The sequence below is a fragment of the Theropithecus gelada genome, chromosome 19 (genome assembly GCF_003255815.1).
Source record: "Theropithecus gelada isolate Dixy chromosome 19, Tgel_1.0, whole genome shotgun sequence".
Lineage (NCBI taxonomy): Eukaryota > Metazoa > Chordata > Mammalia > Primates > Cercopithecidae > Theropithecus > Theropithecus gelada.
The window spans coordinates 40797578-40821610 of record NC_037687.1 but is presented as its reverse complement, the minus strand read 5'-3'; the positions used below and the strand labels follow the sequence as shown (position 1 = coordinate 40821610).

General features: G+C 50.9%; 2 protein-coding genes and 1 pseudogene across 2 annotated transcripts; all 3 read right to left on the bottom strand.

Moving 5' to 3' along the window:
* The window catches only part of LOC112611979, a 32459-nt pseudogene extending 23017 nt beyond the window's left edge, over positions 1-9442 (bottom strand).
* A 3731-nt stretch (positions 9443-13173) lies between these two features.
* Positions 13174-16895, bottom strand: LOC112612943 (interferon lambda-3-like). The gene is made up of 7 exons (XM_025367960.1): positions 16636-16895; positions 14833-14995; positions 14553-14734; positions 14182-14259; positions 13773-13922; positions 13584-13667; positions 13174-13490 (listed from the first exon to the last, which is right to left on the bottom strand). Exons 2-7 carry the CDS (start codon positions 14840-14842, stop codon positions 13392-13394), a joined length of 603 nt encoding a protein of 200 aa, XP_025223745.1. The 5' UTR covers positions 14843-14995; positions 16636-16895; the 3' UTR covers positions 13174-13391.
* Positions 16170-18712, bottom strand: LOC112612944 (interferon lambda-4). The gene is made up of 5 exons (XM_025367962.1): positions 18288-18712; positions 17775-17846; positions 17559-17702; positions 17241-17315; positions 16170-17088 (listed from the first exon to the last, which is right to left on the bottom strand). Exons 1-5 carry the CDS (start codon positions 18435-18437, stop codon positions 16990-16992), a joined length of 540 nt encoding a protein of 179 aa, XP_025223747.1. The 5' UTR covers positions 18438-18712; the 3' UTR covers positions 16170-16989.
* Positions 18713-24033: the final 5321 nt, after the last annotated feature.

Below are 24033 nucleotides of genomic sequence, written 5' to 3'. Positions count from 1 at the left end.
TGTTGCCCAGACTGGTCTGAAACTCCTGGGCTTAAGCAATCCTCCTGCCTTGGCCCCCACAAAGTGCTGGGATTGCAGACATGAGCCTCTGCACCTGGCCTACCTTTGGGTATTTTTATTTTCATTTTTAGTTTTGAATATAAAATATTTGAGACCCACAAAAGAATATTTGAAATGCACAAGTCATGCATCTTAATGATCAATGAATATTTATAAACCCATCACTCAACTTAAAACCCAGAACATCGTAATACTCCTGGAGAGCTACTTATGTTTCCTTCCTGTCTTTTTTTTTCTTTTTTCTTTCTTTTTTTTTTTTTTTTGAGATGGAATTTCACTCTTGTTGCCCGGGCTGGAATGCAATGGTGTGATCTCGGCTCACTGCAACCTCCACCTCCTGGGTTCAAGTGATTCTCCTGCTTCAGCCTCCATAGTAGCTGGGATTACAGGTATGCACCACCATGGCCGGCTAATTTTGTATTTTTAGTAGAGGCGGGGTTTCTCGATGTTGGTCAGGCTGGTTTTGAACTCCTGACCTCAGGTGATCCGCCTGCCTCAGCGTCCCGAAGTTCTGGGATTAGCCACCGCGCCCAGCCTCTGATTTTTTGTTTTGTGTTGTGTTATCCTTCCATCAATTTTTCTTTCTGTTTAACCACACTAGAGTGGGTCGTTTGGTTGTTGTTGAGCCTTACAAAAATGTTATATTAAATGTAGTCTTCTATAGGTTAGTGTTTGGACTCAACATTGTACGCCTGCGTCTGTTAGCATTAGATGCTGAGACAGAGCCAGGGGTGTGAGGTTTTTTGGTAGGTGATGTCTGAAGAAATACAAGGGGGAGGAAATAGAATCTGGCAGGAGGAGCCTGAGATGATGATGTTGATCTGATTCATCTGGGAGAGGAAAAAGGTGAGGTGGGATTGGGCAGGGAAAGGCTCAGAATGTGATGCTATTTTTTTCCCTGTAGACATGGGGTCTTGCTCTGTTATCCAGGCTGGTCTCAAACTCCTGGCCTCAAGTGATCCTCCCACCTGGGCCTCCCAAAGTGCAGGGATTACAGGTGTGAGCCACCATGTCCGGCCTGAATAAGAGGCATTTCTGGCAGTCTTGACTAATGCCATAGGGAGCTCAGAGAACAGGTTATTGATTAGAGGAGCCTCCCATTGGGTAGACATGGCCTGATCTGAGAAGCCGTGCTCAATAATCACTGCTGGTTTCTCAGGTCTTGGCTCAAAAGCTGACGCAGATCCTGAAGGCACCGCCCTGCTTGCAACAGAATGGCATAGTCTTTTTGGAAGGGATGGCTGGGCTCAGTGGCTCATACCTGTAATCAATCCCAGCACTTTGGGAGGCTGAGGGAGGCTGATCACTTGAGGTCAGGAGTTCGAGACCAGCCTGTCCAACATGAGGAAACCCCAACTCTATTAAAAATACACACATGACCAGGTGCGGTGGCTCATTCCTGTAATCCCAGCACTTTGGGAGGCCGAGGCGGGAGGATCACCTGAGGTCAGGAGTTCGAGACCAGCCTGGCTAACATGGTGAAACCCTGTTTCTACTAAAAATACAATAAATTTGCTGGGTGTGGTGGTGCATGCCTGTAATCCCAGCTACTTGGGAGGCTGAGGCAGGAGAATCGCTTGAACCCAGGAGGTAGAGGTTGCGGTGAGCCGAGATCATGCCATTGCACTCCACCCTGGATGACAGAGTGAGACTCTGTCTCAAAAAGGAAGAGATGGCTCACACCTGTAATCCCAGTACTTTGGAAGGCCAAGGTGGGAGGATCATTTGAGGCCAGCAGTTCAAGCCTGGCCAACATGGCAAGACCCCATCTCTATAAAAAAAAATATATATATACACATATATATAAACACACACACAGAGAAATTAGCTGGGTGGGGTGGCACATGCCTGTAGTCCCAGGTACTCAGGAGGCTGATGTGGGAGGATCACTTGGGCCCTGGGAGGTGGAGGTTGCAGTAAGTCATCATCAAGCCACTGCACTCCAGCACGGATGACAGAGCAAGATCCTGTCTCAAAAGAAAGAATATTCTTTGCAGTGCTTGTTGTAATAGCAAAAAATTAGAAACAACCCAAATAGCTACTAACAAATGAATCACTGAAATGAGGGGTGTGGAATACCATGCAGCAGGAACATGAACTACCACACATTTCCACATGGGTAAATCTTAGCGCTGTGGCAACCAAAGAGGAGTGCCACCAGGATGTCCCTTCTTTTTTTTTTTTTTTTTTTTTTGAGACGGAGTCTTGCTCTGTCTCCCAGGCTGGAGTACAGTGGCCCGATCTTGGCTCACTACAACCTCCGCCTCCCAGGTTCAAGCAATTCTCCTGCCTCAGCCTCCCGAGTAGCTGGGACTACAGGCGTCTGCCACCACTCCTGGCTAATTTTTGTATTTTTAGTAGAGACGAGGTTTCACCATATTGGCCAGGCTGGTCTCGAACTCCTGACCTTGTGATCTGCCCACCTTGGCCTCCCAAAGTGCTGGGATTACAGGCTTGAGCCACCGCACCTTTTTTTTTTTTTTTTTTTTGAGACAGAGTCTCTCACTCCATCACCCAGGCTGCAGTGCATTGGCATGATCTTGGCTCACTACAACCTTCACCTTCCGGGTTCAAGCGATTCTCGTGCCTCAGCCTCCCAAGTAGCTGGGATTACAGGCGTACGTATTTCTTTTTTGAGATGGAGTTTTGCTCTTGTTGCCCAAACTGGAGTTCAAGAGATTCTCCTGCCTCAGCCTCCCGAGTAGCTGGGATTAGAGGTGTGAGCCACCACGCCCAGCCAAGCCACCTTTGTCCTCAAAGAACATTCTTGTACCACATATGTCTCTATTGCAGGTGTACAAGAGTTTCTCTTGATATATCTTAGACTTGGAATTTCTGGCTCATACAATCTGCCTATATTCAACAAGATAATGCCAAAATGTTTCTATTCGATTCTTTAACACAGCCTTTAACCTTATACTACATCCCTCTTTTCATTTAAGCTAGCTTGAGTGGGTTTCTATTGCTTGCAATTCTAACCTACCTAACTCATCAAAAATGACTTTTTGATGACAACTCTGTGACATTCCTCCCAAGAGGTCCCCACCCTGACAATAGTCACCTCAGGATTAGAACTACAGGAGGTTATGGGTGAATGAGGCACAAACACAACACGTCATTAGTAATACGACACGTCGTTAGTAATACACTCACACTGGCTGGACACAGTGGCTCACGCCTGTAATTTCAGCACTCTGGGAGGCTGAGGCAGGAGGATCACTTGTGCAAAGGAATTCAAGACCAGCCTGGGCAACGTAAAAGTGTAAAACAATGTAAAAAAAATGTAAATGTAAAAAATAAAATGTAAAAAATAAATAGTCGGCCAGGCACAGTGACTCACACCTGTAATCCCAGCACTTTGGGAGGCCGAGATGGGCGGATCACAAGGTCAGGAGTTCAAGACCAGCCCAGCCAACATGGCAAAACCCTGTCTTCTCCACCAAAAATATAAAAATCAGCCTGGTGTGGTGGTGGGAGCCAGTCATCCCAGCTACTCAGGAGGCTGAGGCAGGAAAATTGCTTGAACCCGGGAGGCGGAGGTTGCAGTGAGCCAAGATCATGCCATTGCACTCCAGCCTGGGCGACAGAGTGAGATTCTGTCTCAAAAAAAAAAAAAGTAATAAAAAGACTTTTTTTAAAACTAAGGTAAGACATACACTCACACGTGCAGATCCTCGGTCCATGATGATGCCATTTTCCTGCTGCTCTGACCCAGCCATAGCCTCCCTCTAGACATCTTATTAGTTGGCCTAATGACTGCTCGTGATGTTTAAGTCATTTGCAATTAGATATTCCACAACTTGTAACTGAAAGCATCCTTAGTGATTTTTTCACTCTTCATTCATTCTTTCATATTCTTACTCTCTCTCCCTCCCTCTTTCTCTCTCCCTTTTTTCTTTTTCTTTTCTTTTCTTTTCTTTTTTTTTAAAGAAGGGGTCAGCTGGATGTGGTGACTCATGCCTGTAATTCCAGCACCTTAGGAGGCCGAGGTGGGTGGATCACTTGAGGCCAGGAGTTCAAGACCAGCCTGAGCAACATGGCAAAACCCCATCTCTACCAAAAATACAAAAATTAGCCAGCATGGTGGCACACACCTGTAGTCCCAGCAACTCAGGAGGCTGAGGCAGGAGAATCGCTTGAACCCAGGAGGTGGAGTTTGCAGTGAGCTGAGATGGCACCACTGCACTCCAGCCTGGGGGACAGAGTGAGACCCTGTCTCAAAAAAAAATAAAAATAAAAATAAAAATGACAAAAAGACAGGGTCTCACTCTGTCCCCCAGGCTGGAGCGCAGTAGCGGGATCATGCTCACCGCAGCCCTGACCTCCCTGGCTCAAGAGATCCCCCTGCCTCAGCCTCCTGAGTTGCTGGGACTACAAGTGCACACCACCATGCCAGGCTAAATTTTTTTATTCTTTATTTTTTGTAGAGATGGGAATCTTGCTATGTTGCTCAGGCTGCTCTCAAACTCCTGTGCTCAAGCAATCCTCCCAGGACGGCCTCCGAAAGTGCTGGGATTATAGGCATAAGCCATCATGCGCAGCTTTCTCCCTCCTTCTCTGTCTCTCTCTCACACACACAAACACACACAGCTACAGTCACATATGCAGACAGGTGACGTTCAGTCATTAATGAAGTCACGTATACAAGCAAGGTCAATGTCACAGACAAATTGTTTTTCTCATTGTTTGTTGTCACAAATTATATAAAAAGCACAAGAACCAACATTTTTGGCAGGCTTCACAAACAAATACGGATCTGGAGGTGGTGATCTAGGCAAGGTAGTTGGTGCATAAATACCTAAGGTAATGGATGGTGCCGTGGTTTGAATATTCATCTCCTCCAAAGCTCATGTGGGAACCAAATCCCCAGTTGGCAGAATTGAGAAGTGGGGCCTCTAAGAGGTGATTGGATTGTGGATTAGTGGACTAAGGGATTAATAGGTTGATGTGTTACTATGAGGGTGGGACTGGTGGCTCTATTTATTTATTTATTTATTTAGACAGGGTCTCGCTCTGTCACCCAGGCTAGAGCGCAGTGGCATGATCTTGACTCGCTGCAACCTCCACCTCCGTGGTTCAAACGATTCTCCTGCCTCAGCCTCCCGAGTAGCTGGGATTACAGACTCGAGCCACCACGCTCAGCTAATTTGTTTGTACTTTCAGTAGAGACGGGGTTTCACTCTGTTGGCCAAGCTGGTCTCAAACTCCTGACCTGAAGCGATCCACCCACCTCGGCCTCCCAAAATGCTGGGATTACAGGCATGAGCCAACTGGTGGCTTTATAAGAAGAGGAAGACAGACCTGAGTTGGCATGCTCGGTGTCCTCGCCCTGTGATGCTTTGCACCACCTTGGGACCCTGTAGAGTCCCCACCAGCAAGAAGGTCCTCAGCAGACGAAGCCCCTCAACCGTGGACTTCTCAGCCTCCAGAACTGTAAGGAATAAATTCCTTTTCTTGATCAATTATCCAGTTTCAGGTATTCTGTTGTAAGCAATAGAAAACAGACTGAAACAGACAGGTGGCATGTGGGTCTCAGGGGCAGACACACGGGTCTCCACTGACCACACATTTCAAGTCCCAAATAGAAAGGCAGAAAAGGCCAGCTGTGGTGGCTCCTGCCTGTAATTCCAGCGATGTGGGAGGGCAAGGAGGGAAGATTGTTTGAGCCTAGGAATTCCAGGCTGCGGTGAGCTGGGACCACACCACGGCACTCCAGCCTGGGTGACAGTGTGAGATCCTGTCTCTCTAAAACAAAAATAAAAAAAGGAGAAGGGAAGGGGAAAGGGAAGGTTCAAGATGGCAGAGGCACAAGCAGCCCCAGAACTCCTGTTGGGGAGATACTAATTCGTGCACCTGCCATTCTCCCCCAGGACCCAAATGACCCAGTCCCCCTCCCGGGTCTCTCATCTTCCTCGGGGCCTCCTGGAGCCGGTGCAGCCAGTGGTGGATGTGGCCCTGGGGCCTGGGCCCTGCCATCAGCTGAGGCTGGATCTGTGGGCAGAGGAGGGCAGTGTGTGAAGCAGGGCCTGGGCCACCACAGGGGAAGGACGCTGCTCAGAGTCCACAGATCTGGGTGCCTGGGCCCCAAGGACTCACACAGACCCGGAGCTGGGAGAGGATGTGGTGCAGGGTGTGAAGGAGCTGGTCCAAGACATCCACCAGGCTGAGTCAGCATCAGCAGTCACCTCCAGGACCTTCAGCGTCAGGGCCAACTCAGCCTCCAAAGCCACGGGGCGCTCCCTCACCTGAGGAGAGGTGAGAAAGAACAGGTGAGGGGGCAGGTGAGGGGAACAGGTGGGGGAGGAGGATAGAGAGGAACAAGTGAAGGTGACAGGCACAGGGGAGAGGGCACAGCCAGTGTGGTCAGGTGGGAGCAGAGGGAAGGGGGAGCAGGTGTGGGGAGAGGAGCGAGAGACAAGGGAGAAGGAGAAGGTGAAGGGGCCACTACAGAGCCAGGTGAGCGGGGTCGGGAGGGCAGGCGTGGGCCTGACTCCCCCTCTCACCTGCAGCTGCCTCAGGTCCCAGGTCCTGGGGAAGAGGCGGGAGCGGCACTTGCTGTCCTTCAGCAGAAGCGACTCTTCCTAGACAGCAAAGGCACAGGTTAGCCCCAGCAGGAGGGTTGGAGGTTAGACCACTCTGGTGGGATTGGAAGATGGCTGACAACAGGATGGGGAGGTTACCTGCTGGGAGGATGGTAGAGGACCCTCTTCCACAGGAAAGCATAAGTCAGTCCCTGTAGTAGGAGCATGAGATAGCCCACTGCAGGGAGGGTGGAGGCTAGCCCAGTGAAGAAAGCTGGAGGTCTTCTTTCAACAGTCAGCATGGTGACCCATAGAGGGTGATGGAGGCTAGCCCATGGCAAGAGGGGCAGGAGGAGACTCACACAGGCCTTGTTCTGTCTATTAAAGCCTGAGCTGCATGGACTTCGCGTCTGGTTCCTGCGCCTTTTTCACCAGGAGGATGCAGTGTCCTGGGCTCCACAGCTTTGGGGCTCTCATTCAGTCTTTTTTTTTTTTTTTTTTTTTGAGACAGAGTCTCGCTCTGTCGCTCAGGCTGGAGCGCAGTGGCCGGATCTCAGCTCACTGCAAGCTCCGCCTCCCGGGTTCACGCCATTCTCCTGCCTCAGCCTCCCGAGTAGCTGGGACTACAGGCGCCGCCACCTCGCCCGGCTAGATTTTTTTTTTTTTTTTTTTTGTATTTTTTAGTAGAGACGGGGTTTCACCCTGTTAGCCAGGATGGTCTTGATCTCCTGACCTCGTGATCCGCCCATCTCGGCCTCCCAAAGTGCTGGAATTACAGGCTTGAGCCACCGCGCCCGGCCCATTCAGCCTTATTCAAAGTCTCTGGCTTCGGGCTCTTCCTCTGGATCTCCACCTGCAGCTCTGGGCTCAGCTGTTTCTGATTTCCAGCTCCATCTGGAATATCACTCCCGCCTGAGCTCCAGGTCACACTGTTTAGCCGGGACAGAGGCCAGTCCCACGGGTGCAGAGCGGCGTGAGGTACCGGAGGGGGCGGGGGGGGGGGGAGGCCCAGGCTGGAGAAGTCCAGAGCAGGGCGGGGCCAGGTGACGCAGCTGCCCCGGGGGAAAGAGAAAGTGACAGGAGCCCGCGCCGCGGGGATCTGCGTTTTCCTACAGGAAGGTGACTTCCTGAACCGCACATGCCTGGGGCTGTAGCAGCTTCAGTTCAGGAGGAGGATCCACAGGTGCTCCCAGTGCAGGAGTAGGGTTTCCGGGGGGGTGGGCAGGTGGGGGCTTGTGTGTCTGCAGACTGCTCAGATGTGGAGCGGGGTGGCTGAGGGGAACCCAGAAAGTATTTCCATGAGGGGTGCAAGGGGGGATTCTATAAGGAGGCTGCTTAGGAGAGGGGAGACCACCCAGGGAAAGGGACACTGTAGGGATGGGAGGACGGAATCAGTGAGGCCAAGATCACAGAGTATAAAGAAAAGGACAGGCCACTTTGGTACCCAAGGCGGGAGGATCTCTTGAAGTCAGGAGTTCGAGACCAGCCTGGGCAACATAGCAGGATCCCCGTCACTACCAAAAAAATTTTTTTTTTCAACTAGCCAGGCATGGTGATATGCCCCTATAGTCCCAGCTACTCAGGAAGCTGAGGCAGGAGGATCACTTGAGCCCAGGAGTTCAAGGTTGCAGTAAGCCATGATTGCACCACTGCACTACAGTCTAGGTGACAGAGCTAGACCTCGTCTCAAGGAAAAAAAGAAAAAAAAGGAGATCCCTCCCTGCACTCCCAACTCTACCCGCCCCATCAGCGGGGCGGGTGGGGGGCAGGAACAGGGGAGTGCCAGTGTCCACTCAGGAATTCAGGTACAGCTGACGGCTTCAAAGGAAGCAGGTTAATCGTAACCGACCAATTCCTTTATTCATTCATTGAATCTGTCATTGATTCGAAAAGTATTTATTGAGCAGGAACCATAGGCCAACACTGTCCTGTGCACTGAGGGCCCAGCAGATAACAAAATACACAAAATTCCCTGTCCCTCGAGGAGCTGACATACCCGCGTCTCTCCCAGGACCACAGCCCCCCAGTGCCCGCTCAGCACTTCTGTGGCTTTGGCGGCAGAGCCCGCTGTCACTCTCCCAGCTGGCTGAAGGCACAGACCCTCAGCTTCCACAACCCACAACTCCAGGAGGGGATAATAAGTTAAAATAAGTTAAATATGTAACAAAATAAGTTAAATAAGCTAAATATGTACAATGTCACTGCAAGAAGTGCTTTTGAGAAAAATTATGCATCAGATGGAGTCGGCTGAACACGGAAGTTGCCTGCTCTAAGGCAGCCAGAGAAGGGGACATCTAGTTGAAAACCTAAAGGAGGAGGGAGGGAACAGCATTCTAGGCAACGGGAACAACCAGTGCAAAGTGAGAACAACAACAAGTTCCTCTCACGGATGCCACCCTGTCCCGGAGGCTTTACACATGCAAGAGCAGTGAATCCTCCCAACACCTCTGAGGAAGGCACCATGCTTTCTTCTACCTTGAAAATGAAGAAGCGGCTGGGCGCGGTGGCTCACGCCTGTAATCCCAGCACTTTGGGAGGCCGAGGCAGGCGGATCACAAGGTCAGGAGTTTGAGACCAGCCTGGCCAATATGGTGAAACCCTGTCTCTACTAACCCTGAGTAGCTGAAAACCATGTGTATTCCTGGGCCTGTGGATTTGGAAGGACAGGGAAAACCATGTGTATTTTCATACAGGCATCTGCCACCACGCCTGGCTAATTTTTGTAGTTTTAGTAGAGATGTATTTTCCTGAAGGCAAACACAGAGCCCGGGCACGGACGCGTGTCACTTTCTCTTTCCCTGGGGGCAGCTGCGTCACCTGGCCCTGCCCTGCTCTGGACTTCAATTTACCATGTTGGCCATGCTGGTCTCAAACTCCTGACCTCAGGTGATCCTCCCACCTCAGCCTCACAAAGTGCTGGGATTACAGGCGTGAGCTACCGTGCTGATCAGAGGTATTGAGTTCCTTGAAGATACTTTTCTGAGTCCTTAGTCACCTGACTTCTGCCCATCCAAGAAGTCCCTTGAGGAAACCTGGGGCCGACCTTGCTGTGTGCATGTGTGCTCCGAAACCGTCTTGCCCGTCCATCCTCAGCATTATTAGACATGGAGACTAGTATTGGCACCAAACCCAAGACTACATTCTCTAGCATCCTGCGTGCTATGGGTGACCATGTGACTAACCCCTCACCAGGATCTAGGCCTTAAAACACAGGGTGAGTGGTCCCTGCTCTGTGTCCTATTGTCACCACTGGAAAACTGGACATGTCTGAGAGCCGAATCTTGCTGCGCAGGTGAGAACGATCTCCTGGGCAGGTCTTCTAACCTGTCAGAAGAATTCCTGGGCCTGTGGATTTGGAAGGGCGGAAAAACCATGTGTATTCTCACTAACCTCTGTCTGAAATTTGGTATTTCCTGAATGTATTAGTTTCTTACACCTGCTGTAACAAATGACCCCGAACTTAGTGGTGTAAAATAACTCACACTTTCCAGGGATGGATAAATGGATGCACAAAATATAGTCTACACATATGATGGATTATGATTCAGCCTTCAAAAGGAAGAGAATTCTGGCCGGGTGCGGTGGCTCCCACCTGTAATTCCAGCACTTTGCGAAGCTGGAGCAGGAGGACCGCTTGAATCCGGGAGTTCCAGATCAGCCTGGGCAGCATACTGAGGCCTCGTCTCTAAAAAAATTAAAAAATTAGCCAGACATGGTGGCACGCACTTGTAGTGCCGGCTACTCAGGAGGCTGAGGCAGCAGGATCACTTGAGCCAAGGAATTTGAGGCTGCAGTGAGCCGATTGCACGACAGTACCCTGGCCTGGGGGCAGAGCAAGACCCTGTCTCTAAACTTAAAGACAGAGAGATTGAGTCTGGGCACGGTGGCTCACGCCTATAATCCCAGCACTTTGGGAGGCCAAGGCCAGCGGATCACCTGAGATCAGGAGTTCGAGACCATCCTGGCTAACATGGTGAAACCCTGTTTCTACTAAAAATACAAAAAATTAGCTGGGCGTGGTGGTGGGCGCCTGTAATCCCAGGTACTTGGGAGGCTGAGGCGGGAGAATCACTTGAACCCCAGAGGTGGAGGTTGCAGCGAGTCGAGATCGCACCACTACACTCCAGCTTGGGCAACAAGAGCGAAACTCCGTCTCAAAAAAAAAAGAGAGAGAGTGAGAGGAAGGAAGGAAGTTTGAAAACATATGTCAGTGAAATAAGCCAGTCTCAAAAGAACAAATGCTGTATGATTCCCCCTACGTGAGGTACCAAGAGGAGTCAAATTCATAGAAACAGACGTGTCTAAATATTTGCCAGGGTAGCGGGAGGGGTTAATAGAGAGTTGTTGTTTAATGGGTATAGAGATTCAGTTTTGTAAGATGAAGAGAGTTCTGGAGATTGCTTGCAGAACAATATAGCAAACACTACTAGGACCAGGTGAGGTGGCTCACACCTGTAATCCTAGTGCTTTGCGAGGCCAAGGTGGGGACAGATCACTTGAGGTCAGGAGTTTGAGACCAACCTGGCCAACATGGCAAAACCCCATCTCTACTAAAAATCGTACAATAATTTAGCCAGGCGTCTGGCTGGCTAATGGCATGCACCTATAGTCTCAGCTACTCAGGAGGCTGAGGTGGGAGGATCACTTGAGCCCAGGAGGTCGAGGCTGCAAAGAGCTATGATCATGCCAGTGCCCTCCAGCCTGGGTGACAGGGCAAGACCCTGTCTCAAAAAAATAATAAAAATAAAAATAGAATAAATAAATAATAAAATTACACTACTGAACAATGTTTTTTAAAAGGGATAAGATGGCACATTTTATGTGTTTCCCACTATTTAAAAAAATATTTAAATTCCCTGAACAAAAAGAACAAAACAAAACATAGGCACATTTCTATTTCTACAGTTCTGACGGTCAAGGTGAGAGCAGGGCTGGTTCCTTCTGGACGCTGCAGGGGAGATCTCTTTCCTTGCCTTTCTCAGCTTCTGGGGGTGTCTGGCATCCCTTGACCCCGGTTCCCTTCCTGACATCACTCCAACCTTCTGCTTCTGTGGTCACATCTCCTGCTAATGATGCTCACCCCCTGGCTCCATCTTAGAAGGACTTTTGTGACGATATTGGGTCCAGGAGGTCAACCCAGGATAACATCGCCATCCAAAACTCTTAACTTACATCTGCAGAGGCCCTCCTGCCGTGGAACGTAACATATTCCCAGGTCCAGGGATCAGGAACACTCTGGGGACAGGCTTCCGTCTAGCACAAATCCATTACAAATGCAGGCAACACACCACCACACTGTTAGCAGAACTTGTGACTTTGTCACCAAAAGAAATCACAGACATTTCCTATCACGTTATCTTCCAGCAGGCACCTTGAAATATCATTCATGCTCATCTCTGCTTCCAAGTCACAGTGGTTATTAAAGCTGCCACGGGTGATTTTTTACTTAATGCATTAATGAAGAAGCACAGGAATTGCTATGTCACAGTGTGAAAAAATATTTTGATCACTGTATTACAATCAGAGTTGGATTCCTTTGTCCTGCGCGTGTTCTTTCATTCTGAGAAGGGTCCGTAGGCTTTTCAAGGCTGCCGTCGGGTCCGGTGGGTGAAGATGGTGAGGGAACCCTGCCCCGGGGACTGTGGAGCACAGAACTGCCAGGAACCAGGGCCCCTGGATGACTGGGTGGGGCCATCCTACCAGGGGGAGCGCTCACCTTGGGAGGAGGAGCTCTTGGAGAGTGACACTCTGTGGTTTGTAATCCACGGTCACTGTATTTGGGGGACTCTTTGTTCCAGCAGTTCAGCCAACTGTACTCAGCAGGGATCCCTGATCCAAGTTGTCCTCCTCATTTGTGGGGGCCAATCCAGGGTTAGTGAGACCTCATGTTTGCTTATACAATTCAGGGTCTTCTTGGAAAGAGAATGGGCTGGACCCAGTGGCTCAAGCCTGTAATCCCAGTTCCAGGAGGGGCTGGGGTGGGTGGAGGATGGTGCTGAAGAGAGAGAATCACTCGAGCCCAGGAGTTTGAGGCTGCAGTGAGATGTGATCACACAAGAGACAGAATCTTGCTATGTTGCTCAGGCTGGTCGGGAACTCCTGACCTCAAGCAATCCTCCCATCTCAGCTTCTGCAAGTAGCTGGGATTATGGACTTGCACCACCATGCCCAGCCAATTCTTTAATTTTTTGTACAGACAGAATCTTGCTATGTTGCCCAGGCTGGTCTGGGCTCAAGTAATCGTCCTACCTCAGCCACCCAAAGTGCTGCGATTACAGGCTTGAGCAACCGCATCCGGGCTCTAAATTAATTTTAAAGATGCTTAATTTCACCCAATACATCCAAAGTGCTATCATTCAACATCTAATGAATATACAAATTATAATTAAGCTGTTTTACATTTTTTTCCCACAGTAAATCTTCAAATTCCGGAGTATGTATTACACTCACTGACAAAATGAGGTTGCACCACTTGCATTCCAGGTACTCGATGGTGACATGGGGCCTGGGGACCCCAGTGGCCAGCACAGCCTCAACGAACCTGCTGTTCTAGATGCTACTTTTAGGGTAATTTGTTATGGCAGCAACACAAAGGAAATACACACCAACACACACACAGTCCCACATCATGGGTGTCTTTTCCTCATTGTTTATTGCAACAAGGGTTATAAAAAGTAGAAAAATAAACATTTGCCTGGAGGTGACTTGGGTTTACACACACAAATACATAAATAGCGATTGGGTGGCAATAAATTAAGACAAGCGGTTAATTTATAAATAAAATCTCAGATTGCATGACTGGTGGGAGAGTCAAACACACAGGTCCCCGCTGGCAACACATTTCAGGTCCCGCGTGAGGAGGCGGAAGAGGTTGAAGGTGACAGAGGCCTCGAGGCAGCCAGGAGACTCCTGTAGGGAGAAGGGGATGGGTCAGGGGCTGTCCAGGGTCTGGGCTCCTAGTGGCTCCCCAGACCCCAGTCCCTTTCTTCCCGGCTCACTCACCTTTTTTGGGGCCTCCTGGAGCCGGTGCAGCCAGTGGTGGAGGCGGCCCCGGGGCCTGGACCCTGCCGTCAGCTGAGGCTGGATCTGTGGGCAGAGGAGAGCCGTGTGTGAGGCGGGGCCTGGGCCACCACAGGGGAAGGATGCTGCTCAGAGCCCACAGACCCGGGTGCCTGGGCCCCGAGGACTCACACAGGCCCGGAGCTGGGAGAGGATGTGGTGCAGGGTGTGAAGGGGCTGGTCCAAGACATCCACCAGGGCCGAGTCAGCGTCAGCGGCGGCCTCCAGAACCTTCAGCGTCAGGGCCAGCTCAGCCTCCAAAACCACGGGGCGCTCCGTCACCTGAGGAGAGGTGAGAAAGAACAGGTGAGGGGGCAGGTGAGGGGAACAGGTGGGGGGAGGAGGCTAGAGAGGAACAAGTGAAGGTGATAGGCACAGGGGAGAAGGCACAGCCAGTGTGGTCATGTGGGAGCAGAGGGAAGGGGGAGCAGGTGTGGGGAGAGGAGCGAGAGACAAGGGAGAAGGAGAAGGTGAAGGGGCCACTACAGAGCCAGGTGAGCGGGGTCGGGAGGGCAGGCGTGGGCCTGACTCCCCCTCTCACCTGCAGCTGCCTCAGGTCCCAGGTCCTGGGGAAGAGGCGGGAGCGGCACTTGCTGTCCTTCAGCAGAAGCGACTCTTCCTAGACAGCAAAGGCATAGGTTAGCCCCAGCAGGAGGGTTGGAGGTTAGACCACTCTGATGGGATTGGAGGATGGCTGACAACAGGATAGGGGAGGTTAACTGCTGGGACGATGGTAGAGGACCCTCTTCTACAGGAAAACATGAGTCAGTCCCTGTAGTAGGAGCATGAGATAGCCCACTGCAGGGAGGGTGGAGGCTAGCCCAGTGAAGGAAGCTGGGACTAGGAAAGCATGGTGACCCTTGGAGTGGGGGTGGAGGCTAGCCCATGGCAGGAGGGCAGGGGGAGACTCACTAAGGCATCTTTGGCCCTCTTAAAGGCCTGCAGCTCCTGTGGAGACAGGGACTTGAACTGGGCTATGTGGCAGCCCCTTGCATCTGGGAGAGCCCTGCGGAGCCTGGCGACAGGAACTGCTCCAGTCACGGTCAGCACTGCGACCATCAGCACCAGCACTGGCATGCAGCCCCCGGTCATGTCTGTGTCACAGAGAGAAAGGGAGCTGAGGGGATGGCGAGGCTGCCCCCTGAGGGCAGGGGCTGCAGGAGCTGAGCACGGACAGAGATGTGGGACTCACCTAGTTTCATTCCTGATCTCTGGTCTTTGTCAGCAGAAGAAACACTCTGAGGCTGTCACCCGGGGTCCGTTTGGGTCTTGTTTGGAGTCTCTGTTCTTTTCCGTCCCCTCTTCTGGATCTCAGACTGTGTCCTGGCCTCGACTCTTTCTGTCAGTTTTGAGCTCTGTCTGAGATGTAACTCCTGCCTGAGCTCCATGGGGCGGCTTTTATCCCTGACAGAAGGGCAGTCCCAGCTGATGTGGGAAAAGTGAAAACACCACCTCAGGTAAGACACCGGCCACCAGGGGAGCCCCAGGCTGGGAAAGCCCAGAGCAGGGCAGGGCCAGTGAGCCAGGTGAGCAGCTGGAGGGAAAGAGAAACTGATGGAGACTCAGGGATGACCTACAGGAAGGTGTGTTCCCAAGAGGATTCCACCTGCTCTGCTTTTGTTGTTGTTGTTGTAGTTTAAGATAGGGTCTCACTCTGTCACTGGAGTGCAATGGCGTGATCATAGCTCACTGCAGCCTCAAACTCCTGGGCTCAAGCAATCCTCCTCATTCAGCCTATTAAAGTGCTGAGATTACAGGCCTGAGCCACCACTCCTGGCATTGGGTGCGTGCGCGCGTGTGTGTGTGTGTGTGTGTGTATGTATGTGTGTGTGTATATGTATTTATATATATTTGTGTATATATATATTTATATTTTAATATATTTATATATTTATTTATATATACATATATATATATATATTTTTTTTTTAAACAGGATGTTGTTTGATCACCCAGGCTGTAGTGCAGTGCAAAATCTTGGCTAACTGCAACCTCCGCCTCCTGGGTTCAAGCGATTCTCCTGCCTCAGCCTCCCAAGTAGCTGAGATTACAGATTTGTGCCAACATTTCCAGCTAATTTTTATATGTTTAGTAGAGATGGCGTTTCACCATGTTGGCAAGGCTGGTCTCGAATTCCTGATGTCAAGTGATCTCTCTGTCTATGCCTCCCAAATTGCTGGGATTTCAGTGGTAAGCCACCACACCCAGACGCCAATATTTCTTAATTGCCAGGCAAGGAAGTGATGAAGGACTTGAAGGACACCACATGGGTGCTGTTTTTCTTAGGGACGTTCAGGCAGTGGTCAAGAGCATGGGTCTTGGAGCTGAAGGGTCGGGGGTTCAAACCTGGTTCTGACACTCACTAGCCGTGTGACCTTGGCAAGGAGGGCTGCTTTCAGCAACAGAGAGTGCTAATGCACAGATTTGGAGAAAAAATTAACAACACAACTGCTTGTGTATTTATACGAGTGATTATTTAATGGAATCCACTCATTAAGGCCATACCAGGACTTCAGCTGGAGAGTTTAAAACGTGATCTCAATGTACACTACTCCTCCACAAGGCAAGTATACTAACCCATCCTACAGGTGAGGAAATACAGGCTCAGAAAAGTAATTTGCCCTGAATTACACTGTAATTAACTGGCAGGGTCAGAACTGAAACTCAGGCCACCTGAGTCCCTGGCTCAGCCTCTTTTTTTGCAGTAAGGCGCACCTCACAATCATCATACGGAAAACAACCCATGCAATCAAAACGCTCTTTAATAACTGCCAATAAATTTAAACCAGGAGACAAGAAAAGCAAATACACAGGAATTTCACAAATACAAAAAACACACGTTAGGGAATCCAAAGAACCACAGCCAGTTAAGGACTCTTGGGCCTTTCACTACCAAATCCCTCATGGATTGGTGTCCCTTAGATGCCTGATCCAAGAGTCACAGATTCACAGAATCTCAAAGCTGGCTGTGGGGCTACAAATCCGGGGTTAGGACCTGGTGTTGGGGGTGTCCTGGTAACCACACAAGGAGGAACTGGTCCTTGTTGCTTGGGGGTCAGCGACGGTTTCCAGAGCTCAAGTCTCTGTCATAGCAACCCTTGGAGGGTCGTACAATATACTCCGAGGAAATATCGCTGCTTCCTGGAGAACTGCACTCTCTTCCCTGTAGAAGGACCCACTCATCTTGTATCTGAGACAGTGGATCCAAGTCAGGCCCAAAGCTGCAAAGAAGTTCTCGTGCCTCAGCACCCATTGGCTGAGAGCCTTGTCTGGTCACTCCAATGGGCGAAAGGAGCCGCTTTCGGCAGCCAATGGCGTGGAGGTTTAGGTGTTGCCGGAGGGGGCGGGGTCAGAGGCAAGGCCCGGAGTGCTCAACCAGTCGGAGCTCCCACGTGAGCAAGCGCAGGAGGTTGAAGACCACGCTGACTTCGCGACACCGAGGCGAGTCCTAGAGCCCAGGAGGGAGCGCAGCGGGGCTAAGCCTGGCTCTTCCCTCCCGAGAAGCCCCCACCAGTCCCGCTCTCCCAGCCTCAGTCCCGTCCTTGTCAGCCTCGCCCGGTCCTCCCTGCAGGCTAACCCTGTATTGCCTGCTACACTCACAGCTCTCCGCGGTTTGTGACGCCTCCTCGGGGCCCCGGGGACCTTCCTGGAGGAGCCTGGTCGTGACAGCTCGAGCTGGAGGTGGGACATGAGGCAAATGGAGAAGGCGAAGGACGAAGCCCCCCTCTGCATCTGCCCGTGACCCTCCCAGCCACAGACCCGAGCCCGGATTTGAGGACACCCAGAGGACCCGAATCGGGTCTGGATCGGTTTTTCCGCTAAGCGGGACAGATTCGCAAAGCGCTGGGGCACGCCGTGGGCCTGAGGATGCAGAGAAGCTGGCGAGGGGGCGGGGCGGCGGGCGCGGTCGTCACTCACGCAGGCCGCCACGTCCTTCCCCGCGGCCGCCAGCAGCTCCAGGATCGGGCAGGCGCCGGGGAGCAGCTCCGGGCGGTGCAGGCCGCTGAGCACGGCCTGGGCGTCCGCGATGCCCCGGGCCACGTGGCGGAGCTGAGCGCAGGACTGCGGGGACCAGAGGGCGTTAGAGGGGGCCGCGCCCGGTCCATGCCTTCCCCGCCCGCTCCCGGGCCTCACCGACGGCCGCGGAGGATCCCTCCTGGGGCGGAAGGAGCAGTTGCGCGGCTCCCATCTCAGCGCCTCTTCCTCCTGCGGGATAAGCGGCGCTTTTCGCGTATGCTGGGCCCCCTCGCCAGGGCCCCTAACGCCAGGGCCCCTAACACAGTCTGGGATTCCTGGACGTGGATGGGTACTGGCAGCGAACGGTCGTGCCTGTCGTATACTGAACCAGGGAGCTCCCCGAAGGCGTGAACCCGGGTTGAATTGCACCCCGCGCTCCTCCAGGAAAGCCCTGCGCTCTGACCTGAAGCCGAGTCCGCCCGTCAGGGCGCCCTTCTGTGACTGACCCTAAGCCTGCGTTCGCGCTGACGACGGGGACTGCGGGGGTCTCGTGGTGGGAATTGCGGTCGCTGGCATACGAGAGGCGCCTGCTGGGCGCTAGGACGCAGGACCCCTGGGGACAGGGACGGGTGTATGGGAACCCGGTGGGGCCAGAGTCCCAGGGGGCGCAGGGGCTGGGCGGTGACTTACGTAGCGGTCCCTCAGCGCCTTGGCAGCCGCCAGCGTCCGGGGCTCCAGCGAGCGGTAGTGCGAGAGCAGGCAGCGCCGGGGGGCCGCTGTGACCACCGTGCACAGGACCCACAGCCCGGCGGCCACCACGGCCCAGACACTCGGCCGCATCTCTGCTTCTGCAGCAGGCGAGAGACGTCAGGGAAGCCAAAGAGAGGGTCCCGCGCGTCCAGACCCCCGCCTTAGGTTAGGCTCGCAGGGGAGGCGATGCTCGGAGCCTGAAGGCGCAGCACACACAGGGGGAGAGAGCGGGAGCCGGCCCCCTCCTCGCCTTGGCCTCTGCCCTCACTCCTCTCTGCAGTGCACCCTCTGCGCCTCGTGTTGCAGCAGGTGCTGCCGTCCACTGTCCCCTGGGAGGTGTCCAGAGCAGTCTCCACTTGGGCAACAGTGCCTCGATGGTCCATGCTGGCTTTTATGTGCAGGGCTGAGAATGGGGTTTGCAGCCGGACTTTCCTGTCCAGGGCAAGCTTTCCCAACATCAGAGCTGGCCCCAGGCCTCTGGGATCCCAGTCGGGTGTGAGGACTTCAACCCAAGGTTGGCCTGTGCCCGGGATGGCTACCCTCCAACACTCGGTTTCCAAATTGTCTCTGTCCCTGTTTCTACTATCTGTTTCCTTTTTCTTTGCTTCACCCTGGTTGTCCTTATCTTCGTTCTGCAATCACAACCAGCCCTTGTGTAGTGTTGACTATATATCAGGCTCTCTTCTATGTAATTGACACAGACATATCATCTCATTTTTGTACCAGGGCAGCCCTGGAGGTGTAGCTGAGAAAGAGAACGCCTATTTTATTTATTTTATTTTACAGATAGGGTCTTGCTTTGTTGCCCAGGCTGTAGTAGTGGTGCAGTCACAGCTCACTGCAGCCTCAACCTCCCAGGCTGGAGCAATCCTCCACCTCATTCTCCAAAGTAGCTAGGACTACCGGTGGGCGCCACCACCATTTTTTGTAGAAACCTGGTTTCACCATGTTGCCCAGGCTGGTCTCTAACTCCTGAGCTCAAGCCATCTGCCTGCCTCAGCCTCCCAAAATGCTTGGATTGCACCTGGCCTGCAGGTGTAATCCTGGATTGCACCTGGCCTCATTATTTTCTTAAACCGTTTTTTTTCTAGTCTCTTTATCTATAGGTGCATTGCTTAAAAGAACTGCAGATGGCCAAAAAGGCCACAGGATCTTCAGAATGCTTCCTTTGCTTATTACTGGAGGAAGATAAGGCTGAGGCAAAACAAGTGCAAACCACACACAGTGACCCATGGTTACCTTTAGATCATTAATATATAATTATCATGCTAAACTCCCTACCCATGGAGGAAAATATGCTCACCATTTGCTGAACATACATCATATGAAGAGGCATGCTTATGATCCGACCTGCGTCTGGAGTTGCTTCCTGCACAAGCTTACATACCATCCCACCCCATAGCTAACTCCTTAAAATTTCCCAGCTCCCTACCGCTGGGCGATCAGGTGTTTGTTTGTTTGTTTGTTTGTTTTGAGATGGAGTTTTACTCTTGTTGCCCAAGCTGGAGGGCAGTGGCACAATCTCGGTTCACTGCAACCTCCACCTCCCGGGTTCAAGGGATTCTCCTGTCTCAGCCTCCTGTGTAGCTGGGATTACACGCCTTGTTAGTTTTTTGTAGTTTTAGCAGAGATGGGGTTTCACCATGTTGGCCAGGCTGGCCTCAAACTCCTGACTTCAGGTGATCCGCCCACCTTGACCTCCCAAAGTGATGTGAGTACAGGCATGAGCGCACCCAGGGATAAGGTGTCTTTAGAGCAAGAGTTCTCTCCTTCCCCATCCTAGCCAGGAATAAAATCTATTTGCCTTTTTGTTTCCAACTGCGTGTTCTTTCTTTGCAACCAATGCAGAGCAAGGAAACAATTCCGTTTACAGGTGACAGTTTCATTGTCAAAAATGACACAAAACTGGGCACAGTGGCTCAGGCCTGTAATCCCAGTAGTTTGGGAGGCTAAGGAAGGAGGATTGCTTGAGCCCAGGAGTTTGAGACCGGCCTGGGCAACATAGTGAGACCCTGTCTCTAAAAAAGGGATTAAAAAATTCACTGGGCATGGTGGTGTTACTGGAAAAGGGTCCCAATCCAGACCCCAAGAGAGGGTTCTTAGATCTTGTGCAAGAAAGAATTTGGGGCGAGTCCACAGTGCAAAGCAAAAGCAAGTTTACTTTAAAAAGTAAAGTGGTGCCTGGTGCAGTGGCTCACACCTGTAATCCCAGCACTTTGGGAGGTCGATGCAGGTGAATCACTTGAGGTCAGGAGTTCAATACCAGCCTGACCAACATGGCAAAACTCTGTCTCTACTAGAAATTCAAAAAAATTAGCCGGGTGTGGTGGTGCACACCTGTAGTTCCAGCTACTCGGAAGGCTGAGGCAGGACAATTGCTTGAACCCAGGAGGCGGAGGTTGCAGTGAGCCAAGATTGCAATGCCACTGCACTCCAGCCTGGGCAACAGAGTGAGGAAAAAAAAAGCAAAGTGGTGAAGGAATAGTTACTCCATAGACAAAGTAGGGTGTTCCTGAAAGTAAGAGGAATGGGCCCACCCTAGGTACAATGCTTGTTTATATGTTGAATAACAAAAAATATCATGGGGCGATGTGCTCTGCTGCAAGAGTTGGTGATAAGGGATTAAATTTCTTAATTACCATATTTTGCAAGAACCGATATTACTATCTTGAAAGCAAAATGAGGAATGCTTCTGTTCTCAAGATAACGGGATTTCAGGACATTCCTGAGTCTGGGTCTGTTAGTAAACGTTATCAATCTGTTCCCTTAACAGTAAACATCTAGAGGCTAGGAATGCCTAACTTCCTGGAAATGCAGCTCATCAGGTCCCAGCCTCGTTTTTCCTAGCCCTCACTCAAGATGGAGTCGCTCTGGTTCAAATGCCTCTGACAGTGGCATGCACCTGTAGTCCCAGCTACTCATGCAGCTGAGATGAAAGGATCTCTTGAGTCTGGGAGGTTGAGGCTGCAGTGAGCTATGACTGTGCCACCGCACTCCAGCCTGGGCAACAGAGTGAGAGACTCTCAAAAAAAAAAAAAAGACACAAGCCAGGCACGGTTGCTCATGCCTGTAATCCCAGCACTTTGGGAGGCCGAGGCGGGCAGATCACCTGAGGTCGGGAGTTCGAGACCAGCCTGACCAACATGGAGAACTCCCATCTCTATTAAAACTACAAAATTAGCCGGGCATGATGGTGCATGCCTGTAATCCCAGCTACACGGGAGGCTGAGGCAGGAGACTCACTTGAACCTGGGAGGCAGAGGTTGCAGTGAGCCGAGATCGTACCATCGCACTCCAGCCTGGGCAACAAGAGTGAAACGCCATCTCAAAAAATAAAAAAGACACAAAAGGGAGGTTCTATTACCTTATTTTACAGCTGGAACACTGAGGCCCAGTAAAGTAAAGGAACTGTTCCAAGATACACAGCTAATAAATGGCAGAGGTGGGGTTTGAACCCACACACTGCCCAGTTTCAAAGCTTATTCTCTGTGCCATAACTGCCCTTACTTATCTTCTTCAGCGTATCCTCCTATGTCTTCCTCTCTCTCCCTCTCTCTCTCTCTCTCTCTCTCTCTCTTTTTCCTGTCCCTGGCTTTGTGTGACTCCATCTTTCTTATTCATTTTTTCCAACAAGCATCCTGACCCGGGTCTCTCTGTCTGTCTCAATCAATCTCTTTTTGTTAGTTTAAACATAAAATCTACTTTTTCTGATAAAATTAGCCATGCATGTTCAGTGGATAAAGCTTGAAAAATACACAAAAGCATAAAAGAGAAAAAGCATCACCTATAACTCCACCATCCTCCTCTTATCCCTCATCCCACTTCTGGAACAATTCGTCCCAATACATAGGAATTTTCCATGTGTTTATTTGTGCATATGTTTTCTGACTGTCAAAGTAACACTTGTTCCTTGTAAAAAGATTCCATCAATACAAAACATACAACTTGGAGAGTTAAAGTAAGTCTTATATTTCACCTCCTGGAGGTAAATATTTTTTAACAATTTGTCACTGTTCCTCCTTTTGTTTTCCTTTCTGTGAGCAATTTCACCCAAATTGGAACCATGCTGTATACAGTTTGGTAGCTGGCTTTTTATGTCTTACCATTATCTCTCATTTGCATTCTCCCACATCTTTAATTATAGTGTATCAGTTAGGGCCCAGCAGGAAACAGATGGGCCCGTCAATTTAGGATAATTTGAGGTGGGGTTGATACCAGAAGCCTTTATAAAGCGATTGGATAGTAAAGGCAAATGACAAGAGCTAGTGCAAGCTCCTGGGGCCAGCACGGGTGAGGGGCCTCATTCACAGGCCTGAAGGAAGGGGAGAGGGTTGAGGGTGTGCATGTGGTTGCCTGACCTGGGGAGGAGAGAGTAACTTAGATTGACGGAGGAAACAGACGAATAGTGGTGGCCCAGCGCAGGGAGGAACCCTGGTGAACAAACACCTGACCTCCTCTCCCCTCTACCTGGGGCCCAGAGTAAGGTGGAGAAGCAGGGACAGTAGATAAGGAGGGGCAAACGGAAGACATCCCCCACCCCCACACCACTATTAGAGCTTCCATTCCAGCAGGACCATTTAATAACCAGTCCCCGATTGGTAGGGTGGTAGGTTTTTCATTCCCTCAACAGTGTCTTGCAGAACAGAGGTTGCGTTTTGTTTTTGTTTTTTTGGACATGGTCTCACTCTGTAGCCCAAGCTGGAGCATAGTAGTGGCACAATTGCCACTCACTGCAGCCTCCATCTCCCAGGCTCAAGCCATCCTCCCACCCCAGCCTCCCAAGTAGCTGGGACACCAGCTACCTGTAGTAGGCGCGTGCCACCAGGCCCGGCTAATTTTCTTTTTCTCCCCAGAGATGCAGTCTCACTTTGTTGGCCAGGCTGGTATGTTTCCATTCCAACATGCTTGAAATGACAAAATTAGAGAAATGGAGAGTGGATTAGTGGTTGCCAGAGGTTAAGGAAGGGGTCAGATGGGAGAAGAGTGGACGTGGCTATTGAAAGGGCAACACAAGGGATCTTGGAGTATGGAGTGTTTTGTATCTTGTCTGTATCAATGTGATATGGTTAGGCTTTGGGTGCCCACCTAAATCTCTCTTGAATTGTAATCCCCAGGTGTTGAGGGAGAGACCTGGTGGGAAGTGATTGGATCTGATCGTGCGGGTGGTTCCCCCATGCTGTTCTTGTGATAGTGAGTGAGTTCTCACAAGATCTGATGGTGTTTTAAGTATTTGGAAGTTCCTCCTTCTTTCACTGTCTCTCTCTCCTGCCACAATGTAAGAGGTGCCTGCTTTCCCTTCCATCATCATTGTAAATTTCCTGAGGCCTCCCCAACCATGCAGAACTTCGAGTCAATTAAACCTCTTTCCTTTACAAATTACGCAGTCTCATGTAGCATCTTTATAGCAGTATGAGAAAGGACTAATACACAATGTCAATATTCTGTATGTGATATAGTACCATGGTTTTTGCAAGATGTTACCATTAGGGGAAACTGGGTAAAGGGTACATAGTATCTCTTTGCATTTTTTTTTTGTTTTGCACATTTCATTTGTTTATTGATTTTCCCCGGATTACTCTAGAAAGTAATTACTTAAGATGCTTAAGATGGGCAGGGGGTTGATTTCAGCATTGCCCACCTTCCTCTATGGGAAGACCTCCGAATATGTACAGTAAGACACAGTTAC

Excerpts from the sequence above, each read along its gene's own strand:
- LOC112612943 (XM_025367960.1), bottom strand. Across the intron at positions 14,260-14,552 it reads AGAGGGCCAAAGATGCCTTA|GAAGAGTCGCTTCTGCTGAA; the intron begins GTGAGTCTCCCC and ends TTTGCTGTCTAG. Across the intron at positions 13,491-13,583 it reads TCCAGGAGGCCCCAAAAAAG|GAGTCTCCTGGCTGCCTCGA; the intron begins GTGAGTGAGCCG and ends TTCTCCCTACAG.
- LOC112612944 (XM_025367962.1), bottom strand. The coding sequence starts at position 18,437 with ATGCGGCCGAGTGTCTGGGCCGTGGTGGCCGCCGGGCTGTGGGTCCTG. Across the intron at positions 17,847-18,287 it reads AGGCGCTGAGGGACCGCTAC|GAGGAAGAGGCGCTGAGATG; the intron begins GTAAGTCACCGC and ends CTTATCCCGCAG. Across the intron at positions 17,703-17,774 it reads GGGATCCTCCGCGGCCGTCG|TCCTGCGCTCAGCTCCGCCA; the intron begins GTGAGGCCCGGG and ends TGGTCCCCGCAG.